The sequence below is a fragment of the Callionymus lyra genome, chromosome 2 (genome assembly GCF_982586985.1).
Source record: "Callionymus lyra chromosome 2, fCalLyr1.hap1.1, whole genome shotgun sequence".
In the NCBI taxonomy this organism is placed as follows: Eukaryota; Metazoa; Chordata; class Actinopteri; order Syngnathiformes; family Callionymidae; genus Callionymus; species Callionymus lyra.
The window spans coordinates 34,911,171-34,938,959 of record NC_141819.1 but is presented as its reverse complement, the minus strand read 5'-3'; the positions used below and the strand labels follow the sequence as shown (position 1 = coordinate 34,938,959).

Here is a 27,789-nt window from a genome sequence, read left to right as displayed (position 1 = left end):
CAAAATAGTCTGTAAGGCTCTTAAATCTAAACATGGAAAAGTGTAAACTTACTGTCTTCTTAATTTATTCATTTACTTTTGCATTCCCGCATTAATGGGTTTCTCTTGATTTAAACAAACACAATGAAAACATCCACAAATGTAAGAAAAAGTCAACTTTTATTTTCCAGAACAACCCATGTGTCCTTAAAACATTTATTTTTTTTCTAGTTATTTGTTCTTTTTTCTCTTTTTGCATAAGTGCGAAATGCACCCAAAAACAGCCACCTGAGGGAAGTCTACAACTTTAAATTAAATAAAAAACAAATAAGCAAAGTGTACATTTATCGTACAAAATTCTCTTTTTAAAAAATTGCACAGTTTGTGTATAATATATATTTGAATAATCTCATTTTTAAACAAACTTGAAAGGCTCAGAAAGTAAAACGACTGAAACATAAAAACATTTTTTTTCCCCAAGAATTTAAAGCTGAGGAAACTCGAAACCCTGTTTTCATTTGTGTCATAATCATCATAAATATACATATTTATACGCAAGTCTCTTTCCATATAGTCTCTGTGCTAGTGTTTGACCGGACAATCAAAATTATTGCAACAAATTTGAGTTCTACTATAAAACACGGGGAGGGGATAAAAGCTTCTGTCAGCTGCACTCTTCACAAGTTATAAAAAAAACTCTGGAATCCCTGCGTTCACAAATTGTGTGCATTTAACATTCCCAGAAAACAATCGAGAACTTCAGTATTGCGTTAAAGTCGGAACACGCATTTCCCTGACTCCTTTTTTTTTCTCCCCCTTTTTTTTCTTCTAGATACAACTTGAACCGGCGCCGGCGGGAGCTGGTGGTCAGCGTCGATACGGGTGGAAGCCCTGCACGTTGTGGTTCTGTCCTCGTCCGAAGGCGCTCGCCGCCGCCTGAGGAGCGGCGGCCGGCTGCGCCGTCGGGGTCACGTAGGAGGCGGCCGGCGCACTCGGGTCGGCAAAGTTATGGCTGAAGGCAGCCAGCTCCTGACTGTAGCCTGGCAGGGACGACAGAGAGAAGGAGTCACTCATGACGGAAGCGCCAACTCAGCAGAAGTCAATTCATATAAAATGTTTTTAACAGTTGAACCGGATATAAATATTTCTGGGTGGTGTATAGTTACACATAACAATGTAAATATTATAATTTTCTATTTTGATTTTATTTTGCAATATCAGGGAAAAACAGTAGATGAAAAAACAGTTATACATATATACTGTATATACATATGTATACCCTTTATATATTCAAAATAATGACCAAGTTAAATAAATCCATATTCAAAACGCATTTATTCTGTTACATGAAGTCAGTCAAGGTTCCTACAGTTTAAGACTTTTAACACAATGTGAAATTTAATTTCAGACCAACTTGAGGATCAACCAAATTTGAACAAAAAACACAAAATTAATTGTATAGGTTTAGGGACATTTTCCCCCCAAAATTCTGATGTTTTTTAACATAATATAAAATACAATTTCCTGCACAAAGTACCCCTAGTGTTGTACATGTTGCCTGGTACCGTGTTCAGCCATGATGAATAATAAAAAAAAGGTTAAATCTCATTTACAATAAACTATTTTGTTCATTCTGCTATAGTGACACAGTGATTTCTTTCCCCAGTTTGTATTTCTGTTGACCATCTATACATTATTTTTAAATAGTATAAATAAATGTTATCAAATATTTTGAGATAGGAAAAACGAACATCATGTGTTTAAAGACTTTTAAAAATTTGATACAAAGACATTTTAATGCCAATTAAGGTTTTGTTTAAAATGTATTTAATGCCTATTATGGCTTTTTAAGGATGCACAGGAACACTGTGGGTATAAAAAAGGTCCACAAGTCTGATCGACCAACAGTGGGTTGAGGAAGGAAAATAAAAACGGGTTTAAACTCACAAAAGACGAACCACCAAAAGCCACATTCTAATGTTACACTCAGGTATAATTGAGGTATTCAGACGATAGATGGCGCTGTCTCACAGAAAATACAGGATAGACTTGGCAAATTCTCTCAGCGTCGACTAAGTACTATTTTGTAAAAATAACATTTTGTCTTAAAATGATGGTGCGTATGTATTTTAAAGAAGAAAAAACATTTTCTACTTTAGCGAAAACACTTTTAAATGGTCTTTTCTTTAACACAAGTTGTAGGTTAACAGGTTCCCACAGCGAGTCAGCTTCCTACATCTCCACTGCTTCTGTCCACCGGGTCACAGCTGTGCTCTTCATGTGTCATTTCAACATGAGCATCAATGCTTTGACTCGATACTTCCATTTGTCTTCAGCCAACAAGTCTCACAGTCTCTTCATCCGACCATCTGGTCTCTCAAACTATATCTTCAAACATGTCCTCGTTCATGTCTAATCCTGTCCTTCTTATTCGACTCTTGTGAATATTAGGGCTGTGTATTGGCAACAATTTGGCGACATGTATTCAATTACAGCGATACGATATATCATATATATAAAGTAACAAGGATATATTTGTAGTATTGTCCGAGAACTTGACTTTGGTGTTGCAGTATTTACAGACTTCATGACTCTTGACATATTTTGGTTTTAAAACAATTAAAAGCAGTTACGACTTGCCAAGGAAAATCAGCGTTAAAATCTGCTGGACTCAACTGTATCCTCTTGTCCTCAGTCATCACTGGGATCTTGCAGGATGTATGAATAGCCATCTAGCAGACAGAAGTTTAAGAATTCTGTTATGTTAATTGTAATCTTAAATATATAAACCATAAAAAAATGTTAATTATAATATTAATAACAAACATTTAAATATCGATAAAGTGCTGTTAAGTAATGAAAAAAAAGGCAATATTTAAGTGTATCCATTTTATTTCTCTCAAACCCTAATGACAATATGGTCATCTTCAGAGATACTGTCAGTAAAACCGTGGTCCCTAATCTTTGTCGGCATTATTCACGGACCTTCAGATAAAAACAGTAAAATAATTAATACATAGTTTGTGTTTCACTCATTCTCACTAGTTTACAGGTTAATTTCTTAAGTAGATTCGACTGAAAGTAGCGTCTTGTCGTGTCAAGAGTCAGAGACTAATGTCACTTCAGAGAAAATACCATATTTTTTTTAAATATCAAAACACCTTCAAACAGTAATACTCAGTAGAACAGAAATTATATCAAGTATATATTCTGTGTGTGTGTCCTGGTAATGCCTCATGAAGCAGGTGTGCATCCACTGATCTAAAACACACACACCTGTCTTTCCAAAGCTACTCTGACTCAAGTGAAGGGGAAAGATTAAAACAACACATGTAATAGTGTAAATACATTTTGATTAGTTTTTCTTTTAAATCAAAACGCTTCAGAGAGACACAATATTCAAGTAGAATGAATGTTATTCAGCGGGTCTTGAGATTGTATTTCTCATCCCGACATGGATGATGGAGAGACAGAAAGAGAGGAAAACAATGGGCGAGTGGACTGTTGATGCACAGAGACTAGTGAACCATGACATTTCCTGACAATTAGATCATCCTTTTATACCAGGCAGAGTGATGCAGACAGAGAGAGGGCAAAGAAAAAAGGAGGGCACGACTCTTCTATAGTACAGCGAGACGCTAAAAGGGGGGTGGGGGGGGGGGGTCAAAAGTCACGTGGCAACAAGCCAGCCTACACAAGAAGACATTTGTATGTACATGCAAAATGTACATGCAAACCATGAGGACACAGGAGTCCAGGCTGCAGCGCCGGAGGAGCTGCTGGGAGAAGACGATGCTGCACCTACCTGAGCTACATCCTGCCTGCTCGTCCTCACCATAACTGTGAGAAGGACGCGTGGGGCCGTAGGCAGAGGGGTCCTGAGGGTAGTGACCCAAGCCTAGCAGGGAGACGAGGACACCAGGTTGACTGGACCCAGATACTGACGCCCGGCTACTTTGCATAATAACACCCCCCTCCACCCCGCCACCTCCACCCCCAGGATAGCTAGACTAACAAAGCTTTACATTGGGAGCGACTCTCGGTATCGACAGCGCTCGGCCTCATCTGGAAGTCAAAACAAAATCAAATAAAAATGGGAGGCTTCTGACTTGACAGTGATTTAAAGCTCATGTTTGATGGAGTCAATGTGGTTCCACAGCTGACAAAAACATGTCTTTCAAAAGATAATCTAACATTTAACACCTCTTATTCCATTTTAGATTTCTGCAGTTAAATTCTAACAATCCAGAGCACAAATATGCTGATAAATTATCAATTAATAATTATACATTTATATTACTATATATGCATTTAATTTAATTGGATCGATTGTTTATTGAAAAGTTGGATTTTTTTATTTTGATCAATAATAATATTTTCAAATTAAATTAATTTAATTTTACACCATAATTTTAAATATCTGTATTACAATAATTACCAAAAAAATTCACCATTTTTTAAAAAAAATTGTACACTTTTTAAACTCAATATAAGAATGTTGGTATAAAAGTGCGTGACGTCACATGATAGTCTGTCTGTCGCATGATTGGCTGAAAGATCGGTTAAGTTGCTAGGTACTTCTTTGGTATTGTCTGGTGGAACTACTGTAATATAAACAACATTTTATATTCAATTTAAAAGACTATAAATTAAAACAATTATAGAATGGACCTATTTGAACGAGAATAAAAAAACTATATGTGGAAAAAAAAGGGCCATTCATTTTGAAAATTATTATTGAATTAATTTTCCCTATGAAGGAAATTCAACCTTTCAATGTAGAAACTATTAAATACATATATTTAAAATGCATAAAAACAACAACTAGTTTTACATAAAATAAAGAAAAGTTTTCTGATATACTTCCACAAAAACAACATAATAATAATATTTATTTACTTATTGTAAGTATTTAATCCTGTTCTTATAACATCTTATAACAATGTTTATAAAGCTTTATAAATACATTATAATGTCTCATGAGTGTGTTGACCATAGAGTTCATGATTTAAAGTTGAGCGCATGATGTTGCTTGAGGATGTTAAACTACTGCTCAAATCCAGAGATGTCTCCTCTACAAGTGGTGACAAAGAAGGATGCCAGGATGACAGTGGATGAAAGGGTCCAGACAAAGACGTATATGAAGGATGAGGGATGTTGAGGTGTGTTCATGCAGGCTTAAATATCGTTCAGATAAAGTATTTTGGTCTTTTTTAGTGGCTTTTCTCAATACTGAGTGTCACATCCATGTTTTAGTTTCTTTAGAAACGATAGAAGCTTCTGTTCACAAGTGACTTTGATGTCCTTCCTTTGATTTAAGAATCATCTACAGTTAGAGGCAACATCACCTCAACTTATCTTGGAACATAAGAGACGGATCAAGTATTAAGATAAGTTAAGTCTTTTGGAAACACTTCATGTCTGCTTCTACCAAGTGTGTTCATGTTACTCACGCAAAGGATTCTGGGATTGATGATGCGTTGAAGGACATCATGGAAACAAAGTTTTCTACTGCATTTATATTTTGTCCTGAAAGAAGAGGAAGTGATGTTTGGCTCTGAGAGAAAGGAAAACGTTTTTAGTCTTGTCTATACAGGGTATTACGGTACAGAGGAATTAACTGGTGTTTTAAGATGCAGAAGCAGTATTTAAATCTCTCTATGCAGTAACATTCACAGTCTACCAAACTGTGTTTAATCCAAGAGCTAGTGAACGGGTTAATATACAATTGGAAAAATTAAAACAATCACCATGAATCACTAATGTCAGTTCAATAAAAAGGATATTCTCAAGTGTTACGTTAGGTGTAGAAAGAGCTTTGAACTTTTTGTTTATTTTTAATTTTTTGTTCAAAACACATTGTCCAAGGCGGCCACATTTATCAACTTCGACTTCATAGAACATGATGAATAAAAACATTTACGATTGGGTTTGTCAGACGAGATTCAACTAATATATTGATTTATATTAATTATAAATAACTTTGCCCCCCTTTTTCCATTTGACTTTAAAATGTTTCTGTTTTTTTTAATGTCTTGAATGGAAGGAAGACATCTCTATGAGGGATGTTGAATATGGGCAGAAAGAAGCCCCTCATGGAAATTCAAAGACCTCCAATTTTGATGAAATAATTTTGTGAATTAAAAAGAAGGGAAAAGGGCAACGACCAGCTTGCAGCTAATTATTTTCTTACCGTACTGGCTGTAAGGGAATTCGGGCTGTCCAGTGGGAGCTTTGGTCAAGTCCTGAGTTGGTGTCGTGGCCGGAGCGAATCCCAGCTGCGCCGTTCCAGGAGTGGTGGGTGGAGGAGGAACCTGTGGAACATACTGGTCTGCTGGGGCTGTGCCGAAAGTGTATCCTGCTGGAGGAACAGAGCAGGGTTGTAATATCCAAAGCAATTGAATCCATGTTTGGCTAAACATTTAAGACATCAATACTGAGAGAAAACCTGACTAAAGACTATTTTTGTATTTAAAACAACAAGTATTTTCATTTTCTGTAATCATTTTTACATGAAAATAAATGTATTTTATTTAGGGATTAAAGTTTGTTATTGTAAAGACTTTAACTTACTTTTTCTCTAGCAAACATAAGTAATTATATCGACAACTTATCAGTCATGTTTGTATTGCAAAGGAAAATTGAGAAACGTCAAAACAGAAATTCAACTCTCATCATTGTAACATCTTTATACTTTAGTTGTGAGAGCTTAAAATGCAGTGAATATATTTAAACAAAGAGTAATACTGTACATTGTACTGTTTGTCTTTTTGTTGGCAAAATAACTCAAAAAGGTCTGAACATATTTGAATAAAACCTTACGTGGGACAAAACGCAGAAAATAATTTTGTGTTTTGTGTTGTGTTCACACATGGCTATATTCACAACTAGCATGACACAGGAAAGTAGCAAACAATTAAACTACTGAAATTAGTACCGAGTTATTTTTGACATTTTATGATATTGCTATGGTTTTGATTACTCAAGGTAATCGCCAGTGTTGGTTAGTGCTGAAGTTCGTGAGCCAACACAACGCAAAGTTGTTTTATTTATTATTATTTCATCGTATTTCTAAAAAAGTTATGAGAAATAAGATCAGTTTCAGTGCTTTTCTAGTAACATACTTTTTTTTTAACTTCCGCTTTGTCACTTTACAAGATAAAATCTGAGTTACATCTTCATTATACAATAAATTGTGTTTAATTTTTGTGTTTCAACAGTAAATATAACCATTATGGAGGATTTTCAAAAAGTACACTGTAAAAGATGATAAACACAGTTTCTATAAATCATAATTAGAAAAGTGATTTGAGTGATAATCCTAATATTTAACCAGGTTTAATGGCATAATGACTCGACTCCGCAGAAGAACAGAAGATTTGACTGAAGGTGTGGCAGGAATCTAATCCGGCTTAAACCCTTTAAAACTTCATGATGTTACCTGTGGACGTCACATGAGAACAAACACTTGTGCCGCAACACTGACCGAAGTGAGGAGCTGTGCTGTAGCCCTGTTGAGGGAATCCCTGAGGTGCTGCGAAGCCGCCCGCTGGGGTCGCGACCAGGAATGCACTGAAAGGCGACGCCGGCTGCGTGGGGGTCCCTCGACCGGCTGATAACGCCGGAGCATAACCTGCTGAAAAACATGAAATCATTGAATCATGAAATCATATATATAAACAAAGGTTTGACAGAAATAAAGATGGCTGAAAAAAAGCAGGAAGTGGTAATGTGATGTTCAACTGAGCCAGACTGAGAGCAGGAGGACGCCGGAATCTATTCAAGGCTGCCATCTGCCACTTCCAGCAGGTTATCATCAGAAGCTTGAGCCAATATGAATCAATGAGAACATGTGCTTTTTATCTCAACCGATCGGCCTCACGCTCATCAAGACAGACGTGGAAGCATGTAGATGTATCTGGCATTTTAATTTTGGATCTTACCTATTGGCTGACCGGTGGTTGAAACCCACACACCTAGAAGAAATGAGAGAAAAAGATCAATTAAAAATAATAAATATACATACAGCAGCCATTAACTTACATTTGTTAACATGAAAACTGATTTAGATTTCACTGCTCAACCGAGAAAAACATGTTCTTCACAAGATTCTTTCATTTTTTAAATCAACTAAAGGTTTTTATTGGGTTCTTGAGCACATTTAGAGACACAAATAATTGGCTGATTCTGCAGCTTAATCAATACAATTTTTCAAAATGGATTAAAAGCACACAAGTAAATTATGACCATATGAAAGAGTTTGATGTTTGACCGTGCTGAAAATAGTTTTAGTCATACTAGTATCAATTAGGCTTAAATATATTTAGTAAATTATTTAAATAAAACTTTTATACTAAATTCTTAAGGCTACAAATGAAACAAAAATATTCTTAGCATTTTAAATGTAATTATATAAAAATGTTGGCCACTATACCAACATTTTTATATTGGAGTTGATAAGGTACGAATGATAAAATAATGAATATAGAAAATATATTTTAGAATCGTTGGAATTAGAAACTCCATATTAAAAAAAAAGATAATAATTTTTAAAATATTCGAATAATTTAAATCCGAATAATAAAAACTAAATTCAACATTTCAATTTAGAAATTATTTGAATTAATCATTAAAAAAAGGTTTAAGTATCTAAAAGCTTTGATTCAATCATTCAGTATTGTGACGGCACTAATATAGTTCCATTATTTAATAACATTCTCTGCTAATGAAATACACATTTAAGACTAGAACTAATGGATGCATGGATTGTATGTACATTTGTTGATAAGCTTAGACAGTGGCTTCCAGTGACCTCCTGGAGGTTTGTGGGAGTACAGCCCATTATCTAGACCAGTGGTCTGTAATGGCAGCTCTGGCTCTCCTCCCCCTTTCCCCTCAGTCTCTATAGAAATGTAAAGATATTTATATTGAAGCCTGAAGACTGAGACAACAAAAGAAAAGTGTACTGTTGCTGTCGGCGGTAACCTGTAGTGAGTGAGAGTGAGTGTGACTGTATACTATCCTTAGAACTCTAAAAAAAAAAGAACAAGAAAGCAGACGAATGGACCAACTATAGGAAGACTACAGTGGTGCTGCTGGCAGGTATCAATGTACACGAGCCTTGTTACGTCAGAAAAAGTTATGAAAGAAAGAAAACATTTTTGTGCCAATGGACCAGGAGAAAATGTCTGAAATTACGAGCTACAAGAAAACACAAGCACAATGTGGCTGTGGTTAAAGAAGGGATAAAACAAAACAACACATTTTTCAAAAATTATTTTTCCTTCACCTTTATTCACGGCATCACACAATATAACCCCAAAATAAAACTGATAGAACGAAACAGAATTCTGTTGCCTTGGAAACACATTTAAAGTTAAATGACATAGAAATATTGCTTAACAACTACAAGGAAAAACTACTCTTCTAATGTCCAACATTAGTTTGAGATGTTTTCAGGTTTTAATGAAGAGATTTTTCAGATGCTTTTTGTATGTAAACAAATCATACAAGTTCATTGAAAAACAATGTTTGGCAGCCACTTGTTTAAGTGTTGCAGGATGGACGTCACACAAACACAATTTAACCCCACAATAAAACCAGGGAGAAAATAAAAAAAGATAAAGGTTGAGGCAAGATGTATGGCTTTTGCCAGGACATATTAAGGGGTATTTTAGGTTTTAGTGTTACCAAACTGCTACTCCTGAAACTCTGTCTACAACAAACACTATCAAAAAGCTGTTTGAATGCCAAATGAATAAAAAGGATATTTCATATTTCAATTTTAACAAGCTTTATCTGTTTTATGTTCTGCAAGTATTCAATTGGGGCTAAACCCTAAACTGAAAGCTGACTTATATGAATGAAATGTTGAATAGACTGAAAATAAACCTCCTTGGTACTGGTTACTACTGTTTATGTCAGAACCAGTGTTACATACTTGGTAGTATTGTTTAGTGGTCATGTTTAAATTCACATGAACTTCAATTTTGATTTTTCCCAACACAACGAGGTTACGAGAGTAGAGTCCATTATGATGTAGCTGTAATCACGCCCTGCTTTGTTTACATGAAGAGTACCTTGGAGGTGGAGACTTCTTGGATTGATGACACGTGGTGACATTGACAAACCATGATGTTTGACCAATAACAGCAGAGTGGGTGTGGTTATGGCAAACATGATTTAATCTCCAGAAACACAAAGTGTTTCCAGTGGGCGAGGCTCAAGTATATTTTCTAATTTAAATATTTCAAGGAAAAGAGAGTTTTGTACAGAACAGACACATACTGATGAGTACAATAGAGGTCAAAGATCTATTTAAGATGTAAATCAACACATTAATGTAATTTTCATTTAAAAAACAAGAATACTATCTAATGGTTTAAAATCTCGCCTATGGGTAGTATGTGATCTGAAGAAATGACAAATACATTAATTTTATTTTTACTCTATTAGATATCATCGGGTTTGACAATTATTATTTTAATAGATATTTTCCTATGTTGCCAAACTCAAGTAAAAGAGCCTTAAAGCTGCATCAGAGTCCTTTCATTCTCTAAAATGTAATGCCCTCTTGAAACGTGCACGTTTCTTTCGCTCACTCACCCTGTGCTGCATAAGGCTGTTGCCAGCTCTGGGCGGGTTGTGTCGTCCAACCATTAGCTGTGGTCAAGATGCCTCTGGGCGCCCACTGGCCAGGGCCAAGCTGGCCAGCAGCTTTGCTGTCCCGAGGTTCCGCTTTCTTTACTTCCACCTGGACAAAGGACAAGGAGGACACGTGTGTACATCGTCGCCTTTCCTAAAACCAGACAGAAGAGACTTTCCCTACAGTAAACATCAAGCCTATTTACTAATTTTTCTGTTGGGCAGAATTACTGTGTAGCTGACAAGTGTGCAGCTATGTGCCTCAGGTACTGTTGCTCGAGAGGGAATTGTGTTTTCTCATCAGAGAGTTATTACAGCAAACATGATTTATGGTGCGAGAAGACTCCATGCGGGCCTGGTGTGTACCTGAGAAACATAGACGTAAATGCCCTTATAAAAAGATCCAAAGTACTAACTTACCTCGTTCTCCTCCACGCTAACAAACTCTATGTTGAATTAGAATAAATACAATAGAGAGGTAAAGGTTTTCCTTCACTTTCAACATAAATAAAGGGAAACATGCAAACACTTGAAATAAAAAAGTTTTCAGTTCAGACATGAAAATCCATACTGTGTTGAAATGATTACCTGATTTTATAATGTATTGTACTTTTGAATATTCTCACTAGAGAAACAAACATTATGTATCAAGTATAAACTTTTTAGTTTAAATATTTATTGTAGTTTTACCAGAGAAACTAATATTTGGGTATAAAGAATTAACTTCTATTTATCGTCTTATACTTTTTACTTACTTTTAGGCCAAAAAGAAGCCACTGGTGCTGGATTATCTTAGAAAACATTATTTAATTCTTAATTGTCAATATTATAGTTTGATACACAATATCGAGCCAGAAATTACCTCATTTATTGTTTGAGTTAGTCGTCGTTAAGTTTTTTTTCTTACGATGTGACAACGAAAGATAACCGGAGCAAAGAAACAGGCGGAGACTAAGGGGGGTGGCCGAGCAGAAATAGACTGAGGGCTTGAGTTATTGGGGTCACCTTGCAGCAGGAGAATGAATTGCAAAACTCCACCCTGTGCCGGGGTGCAACTACACCCCCCCAGACTCCCCTCTTCCTTCTCTGTCGACCTAATTACATGCACATGTTTCTGGCAGTGGCCACGCCGCCGCCGGCAGCTACCTGCGCACCGGCTCCCCTGGGCATCACAGCGTCATGTGATGGATACCATGACTTCTGTACAATCCCCAACAGTGGAACTGGGATTTGCTCCGCAGTTTGACGTGCTCCAATTTCTAATTTTATAACTCACACCCCCCCCACACTCCCTTAAGTCCTAGCGTAAGGTAATGTCAAGGCAAGAACAATGTCTTGAGGAAGATTTTAAAGCGTCCACAGACTAAGTTGTACATACATCGTCACCAGCGTACAATGGTCTCGTCATGCAACGTAGAACGCCTCAAGTCAACATTGTGTAACACTGGGGCACATTTTAGCATTTTCTTCATTTTGGCCCCCAAGAAAGGTTCTGCTCAATATTAAAACTAGCCTTATAAAAACTTTAATATTTTAATTTAACAACAGCTCATCACTCTATTTTGGCCTTTTATTCTTTCCAAAGTTGTTATTGTCGAAATTGTTGTTTTGTTTTTTACCATTTTTTATTTTTCTTTAAAAGTACTTTGTGTGGGGAAAAACCCAATATAAGAATCAACATTATTCTGACAACTACTCGTCTCTATAGCAGGGATGTGTTATAAACAAGGAGCCAAAATCTTTTAGAGGTCAAGATCGCAGGCTGAACAAAAGTCCTATTCATTGGAGGTCACACAATTTTAACTGCTATTGGAAGAATCTTTCTGATTTTTAACATCCATATTCTCTTTGCCTTATCTTATCTTAAATAATGACATCTTTATTGATCACCATAAACACATGCACATTGATCCATTTTGATATTGAGCCAACCATCTGGTGGGCCACTTAAAATGACTTGGTAGGCCAGATTGGGCCCCTAGGGCCCAGAAACTAGTAACTGTCATATTTTTGTTTATTTAAATTGCATTCAAATCCTTTTTCTTTACTAAACGTATTCATTATTATGTCATTTATGTGATTGACCGACTAATTCCACATTTACAGGGTTTTCTTTCTCTGGAGATTTGACCCCCGCTGACCTGGACCTACCAAACGGCCCAACATACACAAAGACATAAACCTCACACGATGTACTCTTTGAAAAACATCCTATGTCTCCACTTACAGTGCTCTGCATTAAAAGAGCCTCTGGATTATGATATAATGAAGATATAGGAGTCATAAAAACAAAATCCATTATTATACATGTCCTGATACGTCCGTCTTTACTGTGTTTAATCACATCCTAGTGCTCGCAAATCCAGGCTGTGTGCTGAGAGGACAGAGAGAAGCTGCTCTATCTCTCCTCTGGTATCTCTAAGTGGCTTTAAAAGCTACTAATTACAAAACGTCCCTAAAGGGGGAAAGGGGTGATCTGAATGAAAGAGCGCTTTAGAGGTGCCTTTTGAATAACGGCTTTGAAAGGAAACAGGCATGAAGAACGCCGCAACCGTCCACTTTGATGGAATCAGCAGAGGAGACAGGTGGGTAGTGTTTACCACCAAGAACAACAGGACCGTCTGGAGACTTGTGCCGGCAATTCATTATGAGATTGATTTGGTTTGCTAGCAGGGAAGCATTGTGCTGTCAAGTGTGGGTCTCCGGAGTGATCTACGGTGTGTCTGTCTGGCACCATTACTCAATTCAATCGGCGAATTACTTCCACGACTGTGTTGAGCATGTCGTTAGCTGATGTTTGTTTCTTTCTTTCAACTTAAGATTGCTCCATCAATCACCTCACTGTCTGTATTTTTACAATCTTTGCTCCGATTTGATTTAACTTTCCATTTACTTTACAGACAATAGACGCCAGCAGATTATGAAGTCTTTTAGAGAAGAACCAAAACATAATAGTTGAACAATAGATTGATGCCGTCTTACTCATTTCATCTTGGGCTCCTTTTTTTAGGCTTCAGTTTTTCTTTTTTAAGTCCTTCACATCGATCAATAAGTGCAGGTTTGTCTGAGAGTCAACACTTCAAATGACCGTTCTTGATCTGGGCCCTGTAAAATGCTATTCTTGAGGCTCTTCATGAATGTATAAACTATTTTTTTAAATTGTTCCATGTTCTTGTGCTAACTCACCAATTTAATCTTTGGTTATCTTTGGCATCTGGAACTTGGACTTAATAAAATTGTTAGAATCCATGGATGGAACATCTTGCTGACCAAAAAGTGACTAAAAAATCTCTCCAAAGACTATAGGTGGAGTTCACCAACCCATGACTACCGCAACTAAGAGAGGGTAAGCATCAACTTTAAGAAAATGTGAATTTATATTATATTCATTTTTGTTAAATGACTTTTTTTTTGAAATACCTTTAGCTGCTCCGTTTACATTAAATTCAAACTTTAGAAACATTTTTGTTGATCTATTTTTTTTCTAAAGGGTAAATGATTTAAATTTCCTAAGGTTAAAGGTTGAATCTAACGTATAAGTGTCACTGTTTGAAAAAACCCTTTCAGCAAATTTTTACTTCATTAAAAAACTGACACTCTAATTTTGTAATGTTTGCCATTCAAAACAACTACACAAGTTGAGTATTTACAACTACTTTTAAGATTAATGGACACAGTATGGAGATTCACATTCAGAGGTCACTGGATTGACGTTATCTTTTTGTAAATAAAAAATAAATGTTGGCATGTAAGTGACCTGCCAGAGAAAAAAAACAACAAAGGAAACAAACTGGTAGTACCAATCCTTTAGGTGGTTTGAATTCAAAGAACCTCTAAATTTCAATCGTTAACTCATACAATTTGGTAGCTATGTTGCGATATGAACAGCCTTAAACAGAGTTTTGTTTAAGGTGCAAATCTAAGCACATCCTAAAGGAGAGGTTGACTTTAACAAAGCCTTGGGCGACAAACGTAAGAATGATATTAGAGTAACTGTGGGAAAACAAGCTCATACAAGCGTAGCAGAGAGGTCTTGTTAAGGGCATAAAAGTGCATTGAATTAACAGCTTGATGTTAGAACAGCTATGCTTCAGACAAGCACAGTGGTTCACGTGTTAGTGAGTCATAATTAGTTGAATCATTCTGCATCACAACCTAAATCCAGCCGAGTCGCCCAAGCCTCTGTTTGATCTGAAGGGTAAAATAAAACTACAACTACACACTTTTTTGCCCATGATGTCGTGAAAATGCATGTTGACAGCCTGGTCCACTGATTGTTCGGCCTCGAAAGTAATAAATCCAAAACCTAGCCAACGACCAAGAGTGAATCAAGGTAGCAGGGGGAGGAGGAGGGGGTTGTGACAAAACAAGATGAAGAACAATATCGGGCTTCAGCAGAGTGAGGATCCGTCAAGACTGAGCAAGAGGCTCCTGGGGTTCGGATGATGTCGCAGACTTGTAGGACAAGACAAATCCATGACTACAGCCTGGGGGATTGAAGGATACTTTTGGCTTTACTATGCAATGATGGCGACAATACAGCGTCTTAACCGATGAACAATTGTGGGAGAATTTCAATCGATGATGGATAAACCACAAACCCAGAGTCCAAAAAAGTTAGGTTGTCATGTAAATGTAGACGATACATGAATTAGTAAAACATAGGTGCCTGACTTTAGATACTGAATATGAATTTTGCAGTCCCCGGGAAAGTGATCCAAATAACTGTCGTCTATTTTAACCCACATTGACATTAGATAAAAATTCCCAAATTAAAACAGGTCAAAGTCAACAAGTGACCCAAATTCTGATCTAGTTTACTTCAACTCAATTTAGTATCTCAATTTAGAAAAAATGTTGTAAAAGTTGGGATGCAACAGTCAGTATAGTTTTTTTGTAATCTATTAATAAATAACTAATCGATTATTTAATTTATACTTTCTGTGGCCTGGTAAAAAATTCTTCACAGACCAGTATCAATGGTTGGGTCGAAAATGTTACCCAAGTAGTAAACGGTTAACCATAGGATTGGTGATGAGAGAACGTATCAAGACTCCTGTGCACAGATGGTAGCTGACCTTGGACTGGTGTTTTTGAATCTTTAAAGTACAGTAGAAGACCTTTTTCTTTTTTGAATGAAGGCTGAAAAACGGTGCCATGCATGATCCATTCTGGTGTTTGAGCTAGGGGTATCAAGTGTAAGTATTCAGTATATTTGCTCAAGAATTAGTACTGGGGATCTTTCCCCGCCACTTTTTGCATTTGATCCCAACTTTTTTGAAACCCGGGTCCATAGTTAAAAACTCCACTTTAGTCTCTGAAATGTAATGCCATCTCATCCAAACCCCACCTTGATCCGTCCCTCTGTAAATATGCTGTGGAGCACACACTCGCAGCAGCCATTGTTAATGCATCACAAAAATATGAAGAAACACAAACTGTAGAATGTCTAAAGCTTTCTCCCAGCATTCCCAAAACAAGTTATTTTACTTTTGAGTCAGCCAGGATAAGCCTAGAATGAACGATTGAATCAATTTCCTACGGATGGTAGCACAAAGAGACAGGCCATGACCAATTCAAGGTCCAACATTTGATTTGCAGTGACATACTTGTTGACTCTGGTCCACACCAAAGTGCTGGTAAACTACTTCATATGAGCATCTTTGTAACTTTTCCAAACTACTGTGATCTACATAGAATCTGATTTACTTTCTGGTCTGGCAGAATTGGGTTGAGTGTACATCTCTCTCTACATGGGGACATAACCTGGATTCAATTAAAGACCCTTTGAGACGGCAGAGTATAGAGACCCCTTGAACTGTGCCAGATTCCAGATCTATCACTATTAATAACATCTGTCATTAACCCGTCGCTCAGCTAAATATACAGGCTGCTCGACACATGTGGTAGTTTGACATCATTACAGAGAGCTCAAATTAAAGTCGCCTGAGGTTTGACAGAAGGGCGAGTATTTCCACGAGGACCTCACCATCTTCTTCACGTTATCTTGAGCTTTCAGAGGGACTTCTTTTGATTCAACTTTTCGATATTTGTTCTTTGATAAATATTTAAGTGTCTGGTTTTATGTTTAAGGCCACACTTTTTTTTTATGAATCTCTTCTTCATTTGCTATAAAAAAATTAAATAACAGATTTTTTTTCATGAAATTTATAATTTTAAGGTAATGTTTCTTGCTTTCATTAGTTAGTATATGGTGGGAATGGTTACATGGCAGAGGGACTATTAAAATGCTGGAAACTTTATTCTGAATTACGGTAAAGCAATCAATCTTTATTGGCCTTATTTATAAAATATTTGATCTGAAATGTATTTTAAATTAATTTAATTGACTAATAATTACACTGGATACTTTTCTAAAAGCAAATGTCGTTTTATTTATTTTATTGTATTAAACCAACAGTACGATCATTCTTGAAAAACTTTAAATGTTCCTACAATTTGATCGGTAAACTTTGAATAAATCGTATAAAAAGGAAAGCCGTCAGTTGATCATCAAAGGGTCTTTTACTATTGAATGATATTTTACAAGGACCCACAGTTCAGGGAACAAACTAATATGACAGGCTACATATAAACTAGAGAGAAAGCGATGACAGAAGGACAACGTTTTTTTGTAAATCAGCCCCATTATAGACGGAGTTGATAAAGTTCATTAAGGTAACAAATGGCAGTAATGTCACACGTTTGCACATCGTCATGACATTTCTTTTATGATTCTAAATGTCACCACAGGTAAAATTCAGCAGGTATTTGGTGTGGCCTGTACCTTTGTGGTACCACTGAATGCACCTAAAGGAGGAAAGACAAATCTTCGGAGACAAAGTTAATCATATGCAAACCATTCACGAAGGAGAAGGGGACAGAAGAAAGAAAAATAGAGAGGGCTTACTTACAAATACTTAAGTTCTACATATGGGAAAACAATCTATGCAAAATCAGGTATCTTTAATATCTAAGATCAAGGTGCAAAGAAAACTTATATTAGGTTTAATGTATTAATACTGTTATGAGTGCTTTGTTAAGTTCATGTCACAAGCTAGTTTTAACATGTTAAATTTCAATGACAAACTATTCTGGTTTTTCCCAAGAGACTGAAAGTTTCCGGACATGTTGTGGTTCACTGGCTGTGTCCATGCTATGTAGGACATATGCAGATAAAGTTGTGGGACTCTCAGCAGAGAGTCCAGCATTGTGGTGCCAGTTTGATAGTGTCGGGAAGAGCATGAAAGATTTACTGCTGAACTGAATAAAAGCTCATTATGGTCAGGAAGACTGACAGAATCAGATTCTAAAATTATCATTCTTTTTCGCAAGACAAAAGAAGATAAATAAGGTGAAGTACTTGGGGATGAGAGAGGAGACGTTGAAGGACATGTTGTGATGAAGCGCTGCCTTTTTGGAGCACCTACTTTCCTTCAATCTGACCCGTTTAAAAGTGGCGTTCCCGTTTTATTCAGCAAAGTCTTGGTTAAAACTTTTTTTTAACAAAGTAGAACTTCATCTAGAAAGTTCAACCTGTGTTTGGAAAGACTTTAAAAGGAAGAGAGAAATCTAAACATACAGTTGAACAGATGTTTTTTTTTTAAGAGATTTGGTTAATGGAACAAGGAACAAATGCAAATGAATCCATGACTCTTTTAAAGATTGTCCACTCACTATGGTGCAGAAGCAGCTTCAATGCGAGTTTGTTTTTTAATACTTATATTGTGCAAGCGAGCTGTTACATGCCATTGCTAAGAAAAGCCTGTACAAATCAGGGGAAGAAGTTTGAATCAAATTTTCTGCAAGAGAAGTCTTGCATTGATATTATTGGCCCACTAATGTCATCATTTCACTACTTTTTAGTTGCTTAGCTACAAAACCCCAATCAAGGATTACATGGAAAGTAAGTTGATTGCATTTCCTATTCTGTATTGGAGGGGAAATGAAGAATTGATTGCATCGAAACACGGTTGTTCACAAGCGACTGTGCAGGTACCACGTTTACTCGGCTATCAGATCTACTCTTTGTCTAAACTGACGACGTCAACAATATTTATATTCTAATCTTCAACTGGAAACTAGAGTCTTTGAAGCTTGTTCTGTACTTATTGGGCGGTCTTGGTAGATAGGTGCAAAAAGAAAGGAATAATATATATGTATAGAGGGAAAGAAAGTTCACCAAAAAGTAATGATAAAAAGATTACAATTAAAACTAATCCAAAAATATTTTTTTCATGGGAATCAATAAAGTTTTCTATAAATCTGTCTATCAATCCAACCATCTACCAATGATTCCATCCATCCATCAGTAATAATTTGTAGAGGTTCAATTAAGGGATCATATATTCAGAAGTTTGAATGAAAAGAAAATGGAAATTATTACCGGACTGAAAGTTAGCAGTCAGAAATAGTTCTACATAATCGCTTTTATTGTTCAGCTATGACCAATGACATATTGTTTCCAGGGCTAGAGTAAAGGAACATCCATAAACATAAAGAAAAACAGGTGCTTGGGTGGTCTTTTTTATTTTATTTTTATTCATTAACCACAGTTATAATTATCAATTTATAATGTAAACATTTGTGATGAACCACATGCACGCTACAAGAATCCACTATTGATTGAGTGAATCATCACGTCTGGTTTCAAACATATGACTAATGCGGTACGTCAACATTATCGCCAACAGCACCAGGACTAAATCCTACAACCGAGTAAAGACGGTACCTACAACCGAACAACCCTCATCCCCTGATGAAGATCCATGTTGGGAGTCACACAGGATACATTATGTTTTAATTATGCATACACTGAATTTACATTTTGGATTAGTATTGTTTAACCTCATTTAGTTCCTTAAGATAATACCATTTATCTAATATTTTTGTGGGGTTTCATTGGTTTTTAGGGGGTCTGCTCATGCATTTAGTTCCTCTTTGGGCCAGAATGGTTTGCCATGAGATTTAAGATGGCTAGGTATGAAAGGGGAGAGAGATAAAAAAAACGGGATCAGCTTTTACCTCGGGGCCTCTGCTTCTCCGCATCATAGATCATTACCACCTCTGTAACCTTGAATGGGACGAAGGGAAACAGTGGCGCCATTTAGAATACCAGTCTCCATTTGTACTCCAACTCAATACTGAGTCTACATTTACACAAACAATGACATATTTTATGAAAACGTCCCCTTGACGGGTTCAGATTTAGACGTCAGCACAAGATCACATCAATACTCACCGCTCCGAATCTATTGAAATAGTCCCTGAGTTCAGGCTCGCCGCAGTTATGGGGGATTCCACCTACAAATATCTTCTTTGATTTATTGCTATCGGCTTTGCTGCCCTTCTGAAAAGAAAACAGGGAGTGTGTGGATTTTATTGTGTGTTTGAGGATCCGTCTGGGAAGAGGCCAGTTAGCCATCATCCATTCAGACAGTGCAGCAGAAATTAGGTTCTCCTCTTGCCCTGGGGTATAATTCTTAACATGTCATGTCAATGCAAACACTAGCCCGCGCGGATCACAGAACCCTGCTTCCTCCAGTTACTCTCGCCACGATCGCTGTGCACGGCACTCAAACTGCACACGCTAGAGTCTTCTCTTCACAAGGGGTTTAGACAAATACACTCAGTACCAGTCATACGGCCGAGAAGAGCCTCTTCTTTGGAAGCAGAAGAGGATCTTCACAGGCAGAAATGTGTTTTACTGGCAGCAAAATGCATCACTTCTGATGTTCAATGGGACAAATTAACTGGCAACATGAATAGATCTGCAGGGAATTGAAAGCATTGTCCATCGACCCACAAATTACACAAGTTGGTGCAGAGAGTTTCTGCCTTTCAGCAAATGTGCTGCTGAGTACAATTCTCTGTGCCACGCTAGTTCATTTCCTTGTTTTCCCAAAGGAAGATAGTTACAAGATATTTTGCACGCATTCCTAGAAGCAGTGGACATTCTTGAATAGAACCATGTACAAATAGCAGGCTAATATCCCTGCGGCATTAGTGCATCTCAAACTCATTTTCACAACAGAATGGTTCAACATAGAACACAAAGAAACTGGTTTAAGAAACATCAACAAATAAAACTTAAGATATTTTTCGTGAAGACTGTACTTACCCAGCCCTCCTTGGTCCGAGACTTCTCGGGCTGCATTCCTCTAGGTGTGCATGGTTTAGGGTCAATCTGGAATCAGGAGATTAAAAAACTTAAAAGGGACATTGTACATTTAATGTGATGTTTTGTGGTATACGCAATAATTTAAACTTCATTTTGAACTTTAACTGTCAGTTAATATATATGTGTGTAACAACCTGCTTTTAACCCTATGCAAAGTATCTAAATAATCAGAGGAAAAGTGATAAAAAGAGGTTAATCCATCTCGAACATGCAAGGAGCCAAACTGTTATGAACAAAAATTCATGAGCAGAATATAAGAGTCTTAATACCATATCTGGGCTTACTATCAATATAAACATACACTTTTTCACCACTGCTTCATAACACAAAATACACTCTTACATTAAAAAATAAAACATGTAAAATTCAGCCTATTTGTATCAACTTTTTTTCTTTTGAATGTCCAGATTAAAATGGTTAACCTTCACTTGCATTGAAACAGATCGTTAAAGCGTGAACAATGAACATCTCTAAGAAAAAAGAATGTATGCATTTAGCCATCTTGCAGGTCAACAAATAATGCTAACAAACTTAGTAACCACAGCATGATCCAGATTCATTTCTTTATTTTCAGTTTCTTTTCAAACAACAGATGCATTAATAAGGATCATCTGCCGTCCAACGAGATCATCACGATCAAGCAACTATTAAGATTAAAGGACCTGATGTGTGCTTTTCTTGTTCCATGATAAATAACTATAACATCATCTATGCTGCAGCCAGTCGCCCTGCAGACTTGTTCTCCTTCACCCGCTCTTCCTCTCCTCTGCTCCCTCCCTTCCTCCCTGTCTCACTCAACCTGACTAATCGACGTCGACTCTTGCCTGACTGCGTGATGCCTTTCGAAAAGGTTACGCTTCTGTACTCCACTGATGTCATCTGTCATATGTGACCGTGTATTTGTTACTGGGTGCCCAGGAGACAGTTTTCAGACAGTACTTTGACCAACCGACACTCGGACTCCACCAAGTCAGAGGTGACTAGAAATATCGTCCGTTTCCTACCGCTACCTCTACAACCCTCAAGGTTAACTGGGCTACATGATCCATGTTTTGACCCAAACTACCCCATATATTTTTCTTTCTTAGTTTTAAATGCCAGGACCTCTTTCCAATCATTAGTCAGAATCAAAACTTAACTCTTTTAGAAAGCACTTAGAGAGCGCATACCTCCTCCAAGGAGGACATTGACAGCATATCATCTGACGTAGATTAGTAGGCGAGACTGCACAAATAGTAGCAGCTAAGATCTAATGCTATTTTGTGGAATAAACTATAAAAACACAGTTTGTCACCCCAGCAACATTTATATATAATTATATCGTATGATGGGTTTTAAAAGTGCAATTTCAGTTTTCTGGCAATAAGCTAGAGGGCAAGTGTGAGCAGCAGCAGTCAGAGGCCATACACCTGATCGACAAAAGCTTCCTAAACCCATATTTATCTACAGAAAACAACCAAGAAATCCCAATTTCAGTTGAAAGGGATTACTTTGAGTTGATTTGAGGGGCAAAAACAAGGCAGATGCAACAGTAAATAATGCAGTTTCTGCATATCACAGTCAAGACTAGATGTCTGCTTAAACTGAATGGGCATTGTAAAATTAGTTAAATCTTTGGTTATAAAAAAAAATGGGAGGACAGATTTTTCATGAATCTTTATCAAAACATAATCAATATAAAACGAAATTTTTTGTGGAAACTATTTTGCTTTGAAAAAAAAAAAAAACAATACCGAAAAAATAAATGAATAATCAAATAATTTTTGTTCACTGGTTCAAACTTTATGAGGAAGAGTAATAACATCTATTAATCCACCATAAAACTACATGGAGAGCTACACGCTATTCTAAGAGTTCAAACGTCCATCAATGCTAGAAGATGACACGACCACCGAGGGCATCTCAACCATTTTTTGTTCGCTAGGCTTGAATTCAAATAAAACAGTTCATAAAGACTCTCACACAACATTGGAAACAAAAACAAGCATGTTTAATGTGCACACTTTCTTATCATTTCTGTGCAAATTCAGGAGCATGAAAAGTGAAAATAATAAAAATGCGTAGAATATAATTAAACAAATAATGTTTCGTTACATGGTAATATATGTATATTTATATCCATCCATCTATCTATCTATCTATCTATCTATCTATCTATCTATCTATCTATCTATCTATCTATCTATCTATCTATCTATCTATCTATCTATCTATCTATCTATCTATCTATCTATCTATCTATATATAACAGGCACAATATGTTGGTAGATGTCAAAACTATTGATCAGAATTTTGTCCAAGTCACTGACTTGTATAGCGCTAAACTCAGAAGTCACAACCGCGAAGCATCAACATTAACAACAGCAAGTGAGTCTCTTACATTCCTTCACATTCATCTGCCTTGTCCAAGCTACATGTTGGAAACATTGTCAGAACATTTCGGTAACACAGAGCTCCGTCACGAATGAGATTATTACCACATCTTCTACACTATACAACTATGTGATGCTTCTCAATAACCTTTCAGGCACTTTATATTAAAGACGACTCTGGGTAAAACACAATTAGCATTTTTAAATATAAGCTGCCATTCATTCATATTCATTCAAAGTAAACCGGTTTCTCTTTTTGCCGGCAGCTCTGTGCATGTTTGACCTTAGCACCAATGTCAATGAACCTTGTTACAACAAACCAATCAGAAAGCACACCATTTAAAAACATTGTAAAACATGCATTTATAAGATAAACCAGTGTAATATGCAGTTTAGATTAGTTATAAACACAAGGAACACGAGGAAAACAGTCAGACTTGACTTAAAACTGTGCAGAATTAAACACATCAGGCAGCAGCTGACTTCTTCTTTCCTGTATTCAAAGTTACTATGAGCTGCCAATTAAGTCAGTTGACTTAAAACTGGTAAGTCTGGTTGGTTAAACAAATGCTTAAGGTGAGTGTGTGAGGTGTTCAATTGACTGCAGGGCAGAGAGGAAGAACCCAGAGCAGAACTGTTAACACATTAGTAAAGTAGGGACGGTTACAAAGCATTTGATTAAAAACTGCAGCACTCACATTTCTACCGTCAAGATTATGCGGCTTCGTCTCCAGCACCGTCCGCACGCAATTGGGGTCTTTAAATTTGACAAAGCCGAAGCCTCGCGATTGATTTGTGGTTTTGTCCTTCATGATGACACAATCTACTACTTCGCCGTATTGTGAGAAGTAGTTTCTGAGAGTTTCTGCAACACAACACATAAAAAAAACACCATTCAGTGAAATAGTCCAGAAGCTGCTTGAATACAGCTTAACAGATTTATGAATAAATAAACAGTCGCCTTCATTCAAAAGAATATACTGACCCTCCTAAAGCAAACAAAAGCATTGACCCACAGTCACCATTGTGACCAGGCCTATTCAAAACCACCAAGACACACATCCAGAGAGACAAAAGGTGAGAGTTTGAACAAGCGAGGAGTCACTTTGGAGAGTCGCTGTAATTGTTTCTAATGGACCAGGAAAGCTCTGGGGCATTGCAGTGGAGACAAGCTCACAATTGAACCGACAGTGGTTCTGACTTAATCTTTATCGTAATAGGAAACAAATCAGATGCAAATTGGAAAGAAAAACAGATTAGGGAGTCGGCAATGAAGCTGGACAAACCATTACTATCCTGAAGATAAATAATCCGGTTTAGTGCAAACAGAAAACTAGAAATGAAGAGGTAAACGAAGGTCAATCGTGTAAATATGAGCCATCAGAGGTTTGACGTATGAGCACAGGCGTGTTATAGACGACAGCTCTCTTTCCCTTTAGGGTAGAAAAGAACCTGTGACATACTTTATGGTTATTTTGTGCAAACTTATCATAGGGAAATTAGACTAAAGTCGTTACTCTCTGAAGGTAATGACTATATTATAGATATTATTATCATAACATTATAACCCGTCAACTACAAGCCGCATTTTCCTAAGCACCTTCAAATTAGTATTTAGGTAACCGATGGGGAATTAAACCAGAAGACCATAACCTAAAAAAAGGTTCTTACAGAAAAGGCCAAAGAAGAGAGTGAACGTTACGTTTAAAATGATACAAGTCGATTTCATCTCATAAGAAGGTATAGTTCTATTTTGAATTGAATTCTCAAGTTTACTTGCAAAGTTCATAATATCAATTTAAATTGAGATGAATACATTTTGTCATTAATTATTATTATTTATTTTTTTTAATCTGCTCTTATTAAAAAGTATTTTTTATAAAGATTATTAATTTTTACATCACTTAAAGTAGTTTTGAACTGAATATGTTTTGTTTAAGTACCATTCTTATTATTAACTTTCATTTAAAATAACTGGAGGAAACATGCGACACAGTAATTATCAACAACTCCTAATACAGAAAACCAGATACAAATATAGTTTTTCGTTAGGATTCATTTCAATTATCCCAGAAACCCCATTGAACTCAACAGATAGAGACTCCAACTGGGAATAGGAAAGATCAAATCAATCCACCAAGAATGTCTTAGGCATACACAACATTCCTTACCTTGTGTGGTGCTCCAGTCCAACCCACCGACAAAAAGTTTCCTAAAAAAAAGGTTAAAGAAATAGGTGATGAAACATTCAAGCAATTTTAAGATAACAACCAAGTAAGTAAGTAAGTAAATAATTGTAAGTAAGTAAGTAATTTTTATTTGTATAGCGCTTTTCCAGACCAGGGTCACAAAGACCCCTAAACAATCAAAACAATAATTGTCGTTTCTTATCCTAAATATATGCTAAATATTGGAATTGCATCTCTTGTGTTGATACTGTGCATCGCCTGAAGGATATTGTCAAATGTTGCTTACATATTTGTCTACCGGTATATTTAATAAATTAAAAACATCTCGAAAAATGAGTGTCAAAAATCGCATAATGAAGTATTTATTTACCAAGTTAAACAGACAAATAACACAGGAAGAGTCATATTTATAATTCAAATCGGTTATTTAAAAAACGTCAAATGTACATAAAATATTCTCCTTCGGTGTAAAATGAATGAGGTGGACTTAAAACTTCCATCTAAATCCATTTAAAGGTCCAAAAACGACCACGAGAAACTTGGAACACTTGAGATGCTGCAGCCTCTATCCTTCAAAGAACGAGTTAAACTCTACTTTAAAACCCGTGTTTAAATGAAAAAAAATTGAAACAAAGAATATTGCATGAGATGTAAAGAGGATGAGGAGAGCTGGAGGAGAGAGCACACGAGGACGCTCCATCCTCCAGCGGTGTCCGCTAAATGTCCGCCACACAAGTCAGAAGAGGAGACTTTGGCGACAGCTATGCTACCGTCGTTGCTAACTGACAACCTCACTCTTATAAGTGCAAAATACGAACGAAAACCAACATGTCAAGTCAAACCATAGGCGCCTGCATCACGACAACACTCGCCTTCCTCGGTTTATCCGCGAACAAAAGCTTAACCTTCCTCACTAGTTTAACTTTTTTTTATACATTCTTCCCTCCGGGAAACGCTAACTTACCGATGCTAACTAGCTTGCCGGCTAACGTTAGCTGTCAGATGACAGCTTGTCAACAGTGAGTTCCGGCGCCAGTGAAAAAGGTAAAGTCGTCGGCGGGCTTTTTACGGGGTTTTATTTAAGCGGCTCTTACCCGACTTCATCTCCCACTAAGTTGTTGTTCATCGCGGAGGCTGGAGGCGGAGGAGAGCAGGAGCTGTGACCGGCGTCTGTGCTGCCCCTCTCAGACTGAGAGCAGGAGGAAGGTCACTCCGCTTTTTGGTTCAAACTCCTCTGCGCAGTGACGCCGCTGCAGGGGGGGGGGGGCAGAGCCTTTTAAAGGGACACTCGTCATCATTGCGGAGGAGCTCCAACGTGACGCTTTTTTTTTACTCGTTTTTATTGACGGGATGTTTCGCTCTTATCGCCCGAGATGTATGGAGCACAAGTCGGTGTCAAGCCACGGGCATCATGCGGTGCGAGATGATAGGGTGGAGAGGATGGAGAACACACCAGAGGTCACAGGGATACTACACAATGACACACTACATGCAATCCATAGGAAAAATCCTCTTAAGCCTCCAGGAAGAGGCTTACGTTTCCAATATACAAACTATTTATCCCACATAGAGTAACTTACAGATAAAACACGTTATATGAAATTGGGGTAAAAAAATCAAAATAAATGGAAATAATGGAAGTTCCTACCAAACAGATGCAGATACTAATGTGACTTTATAAATGTATTTATCTATTAAGTATGTCTTAACGTTTACATTACTAACCTATTTTGTTTTATATATATTGTGTATTTTATATATAGTTTTAAATGTATTTCTACGGTGACCTTGAGTGTCTAGAAAGGCACCTTTAAAAAGCAACTAATCTGTTGATTTTAAGTGTATCTTATATAGATTTTGGACCTCTATTGTACTCATCGGTATGTTTATAGACCATTATTTCGTCATAATAGACTCCGCTCTATTAAGCTCTTGTTCCCCAATATTTCAGACAGGCAAAAACTTAATAAAGTAATAAGTTCAAAACATAGTCATGATGAGAGACTTACTGCATCTTGGAGAGGAAGACTTTAATTTTGAAATATGTGATTGAGTCAGGAGAGTTGTTTTTTACATTAGTTGCCCTTAAAAAGAAATATAATAAAAATATTATTATTATTATTATTATTATTATTATTATTATTATTATTATTATTATTATTATTATTATTATTATCATAGGGACAAGTACACATCTGCAAGCATTTAATGCAGGACTGCACAGAAGCATAAAATCTATTATTGAATGTATGTTTGTTCATTGATTACAACTGTCTCAAAGGTGTTTTATTCTGAAAAAAAAATTAAATAAGTAAAGTAGAGTAAATGAGTAAGTCAAGATATTTTTAGCGGACCATCTTGTTGAAGAGGGACCAGCAGGTTTTTCTGGTCGTGAATATTTGTTTTCTTTTTAATCTGTAGACCT

The 27,789-nt window shown here is 36.7% G+C and overlaps 1 protein-coding gene across 5 annotated transcripts; it reads right to left on the bottom strand.

The window, feature by feature from the left end:
* Positions 1-142: 142 nt before the first annotated feature.
* On the bottom strand, positions 143-26,589 carry dazap1 (DAZ associated protein 1). 5 transcript variants are annotated; one of them, XM_087784827.1, is made up of 13 exons: positions 26,459-26,589; positions 25,347-25,387; positions 23,874-24,040; positions 20,744-20,809; positions 19,865-19,972; positions 19,648-19,696; positions 14,847-14,929; positions 10,585-10,732; positions 7,923-7,955; positions 7,466-7,615; positions 6,173-6,337; positions 3,785-3,877; positions 143-1,019 (listed from the first exon to the last, which is right to left on the bottom strand). In XM_087784827.1, the coding sequence occupies exons 1-13, from the start codon at positions 26,488-26,490 to the stop codon at positions 847-849; spliced, it is 1,308 nt and encodes a 435-aa protein (XP_087640953.1). In that variant the 5' UTR covers positions 26,491-26,589; the 3' UTR covers positions 143-846. The 5 variants fall into 5 exon arrangements, with proteins under 5 accessions (XP_087640953.1, XP_087640954.1, XP_087640955.1 ...); XM_087784831.1 differs by lacking the exon at positions 3,785-3,877 and adding an exon at positions 5,433-5,508 and having other exon boundaries at positions 857-1,019; positions 6,173-6,340; XM_087784828.1 differs by lacking the exon at positions 3,785-3,877 and having other exon boundaries at positions 6,173-6,340.
* Positions 26,590-27,789: the final 1,200 nt, after the last annotated feature.

Bases quoted from the DNA above. Each gene is read 5' to 3' on its own strand.
- dazap1 (XM_087784827.1), bottom strand. From the start codon at position 26,490: ATGAACAACAACTTAGTGGGAGATGAAGTCGG. The intron at 7,956-10,584 runs GTGAGTGAGCGA...CATTTCTTCTAG, and splicing joins ACAGCCTTATGCAGCACAGG to GTGTGTGGGTTTCAACCACC. The intron at 3,878-6,172 runs GTAAGAAAATAA...TCTCCCTGCTAG, and splicing joins ATTCCCTTACAGCCAGTACG to GCTTGGGTCACTACCCTCAG.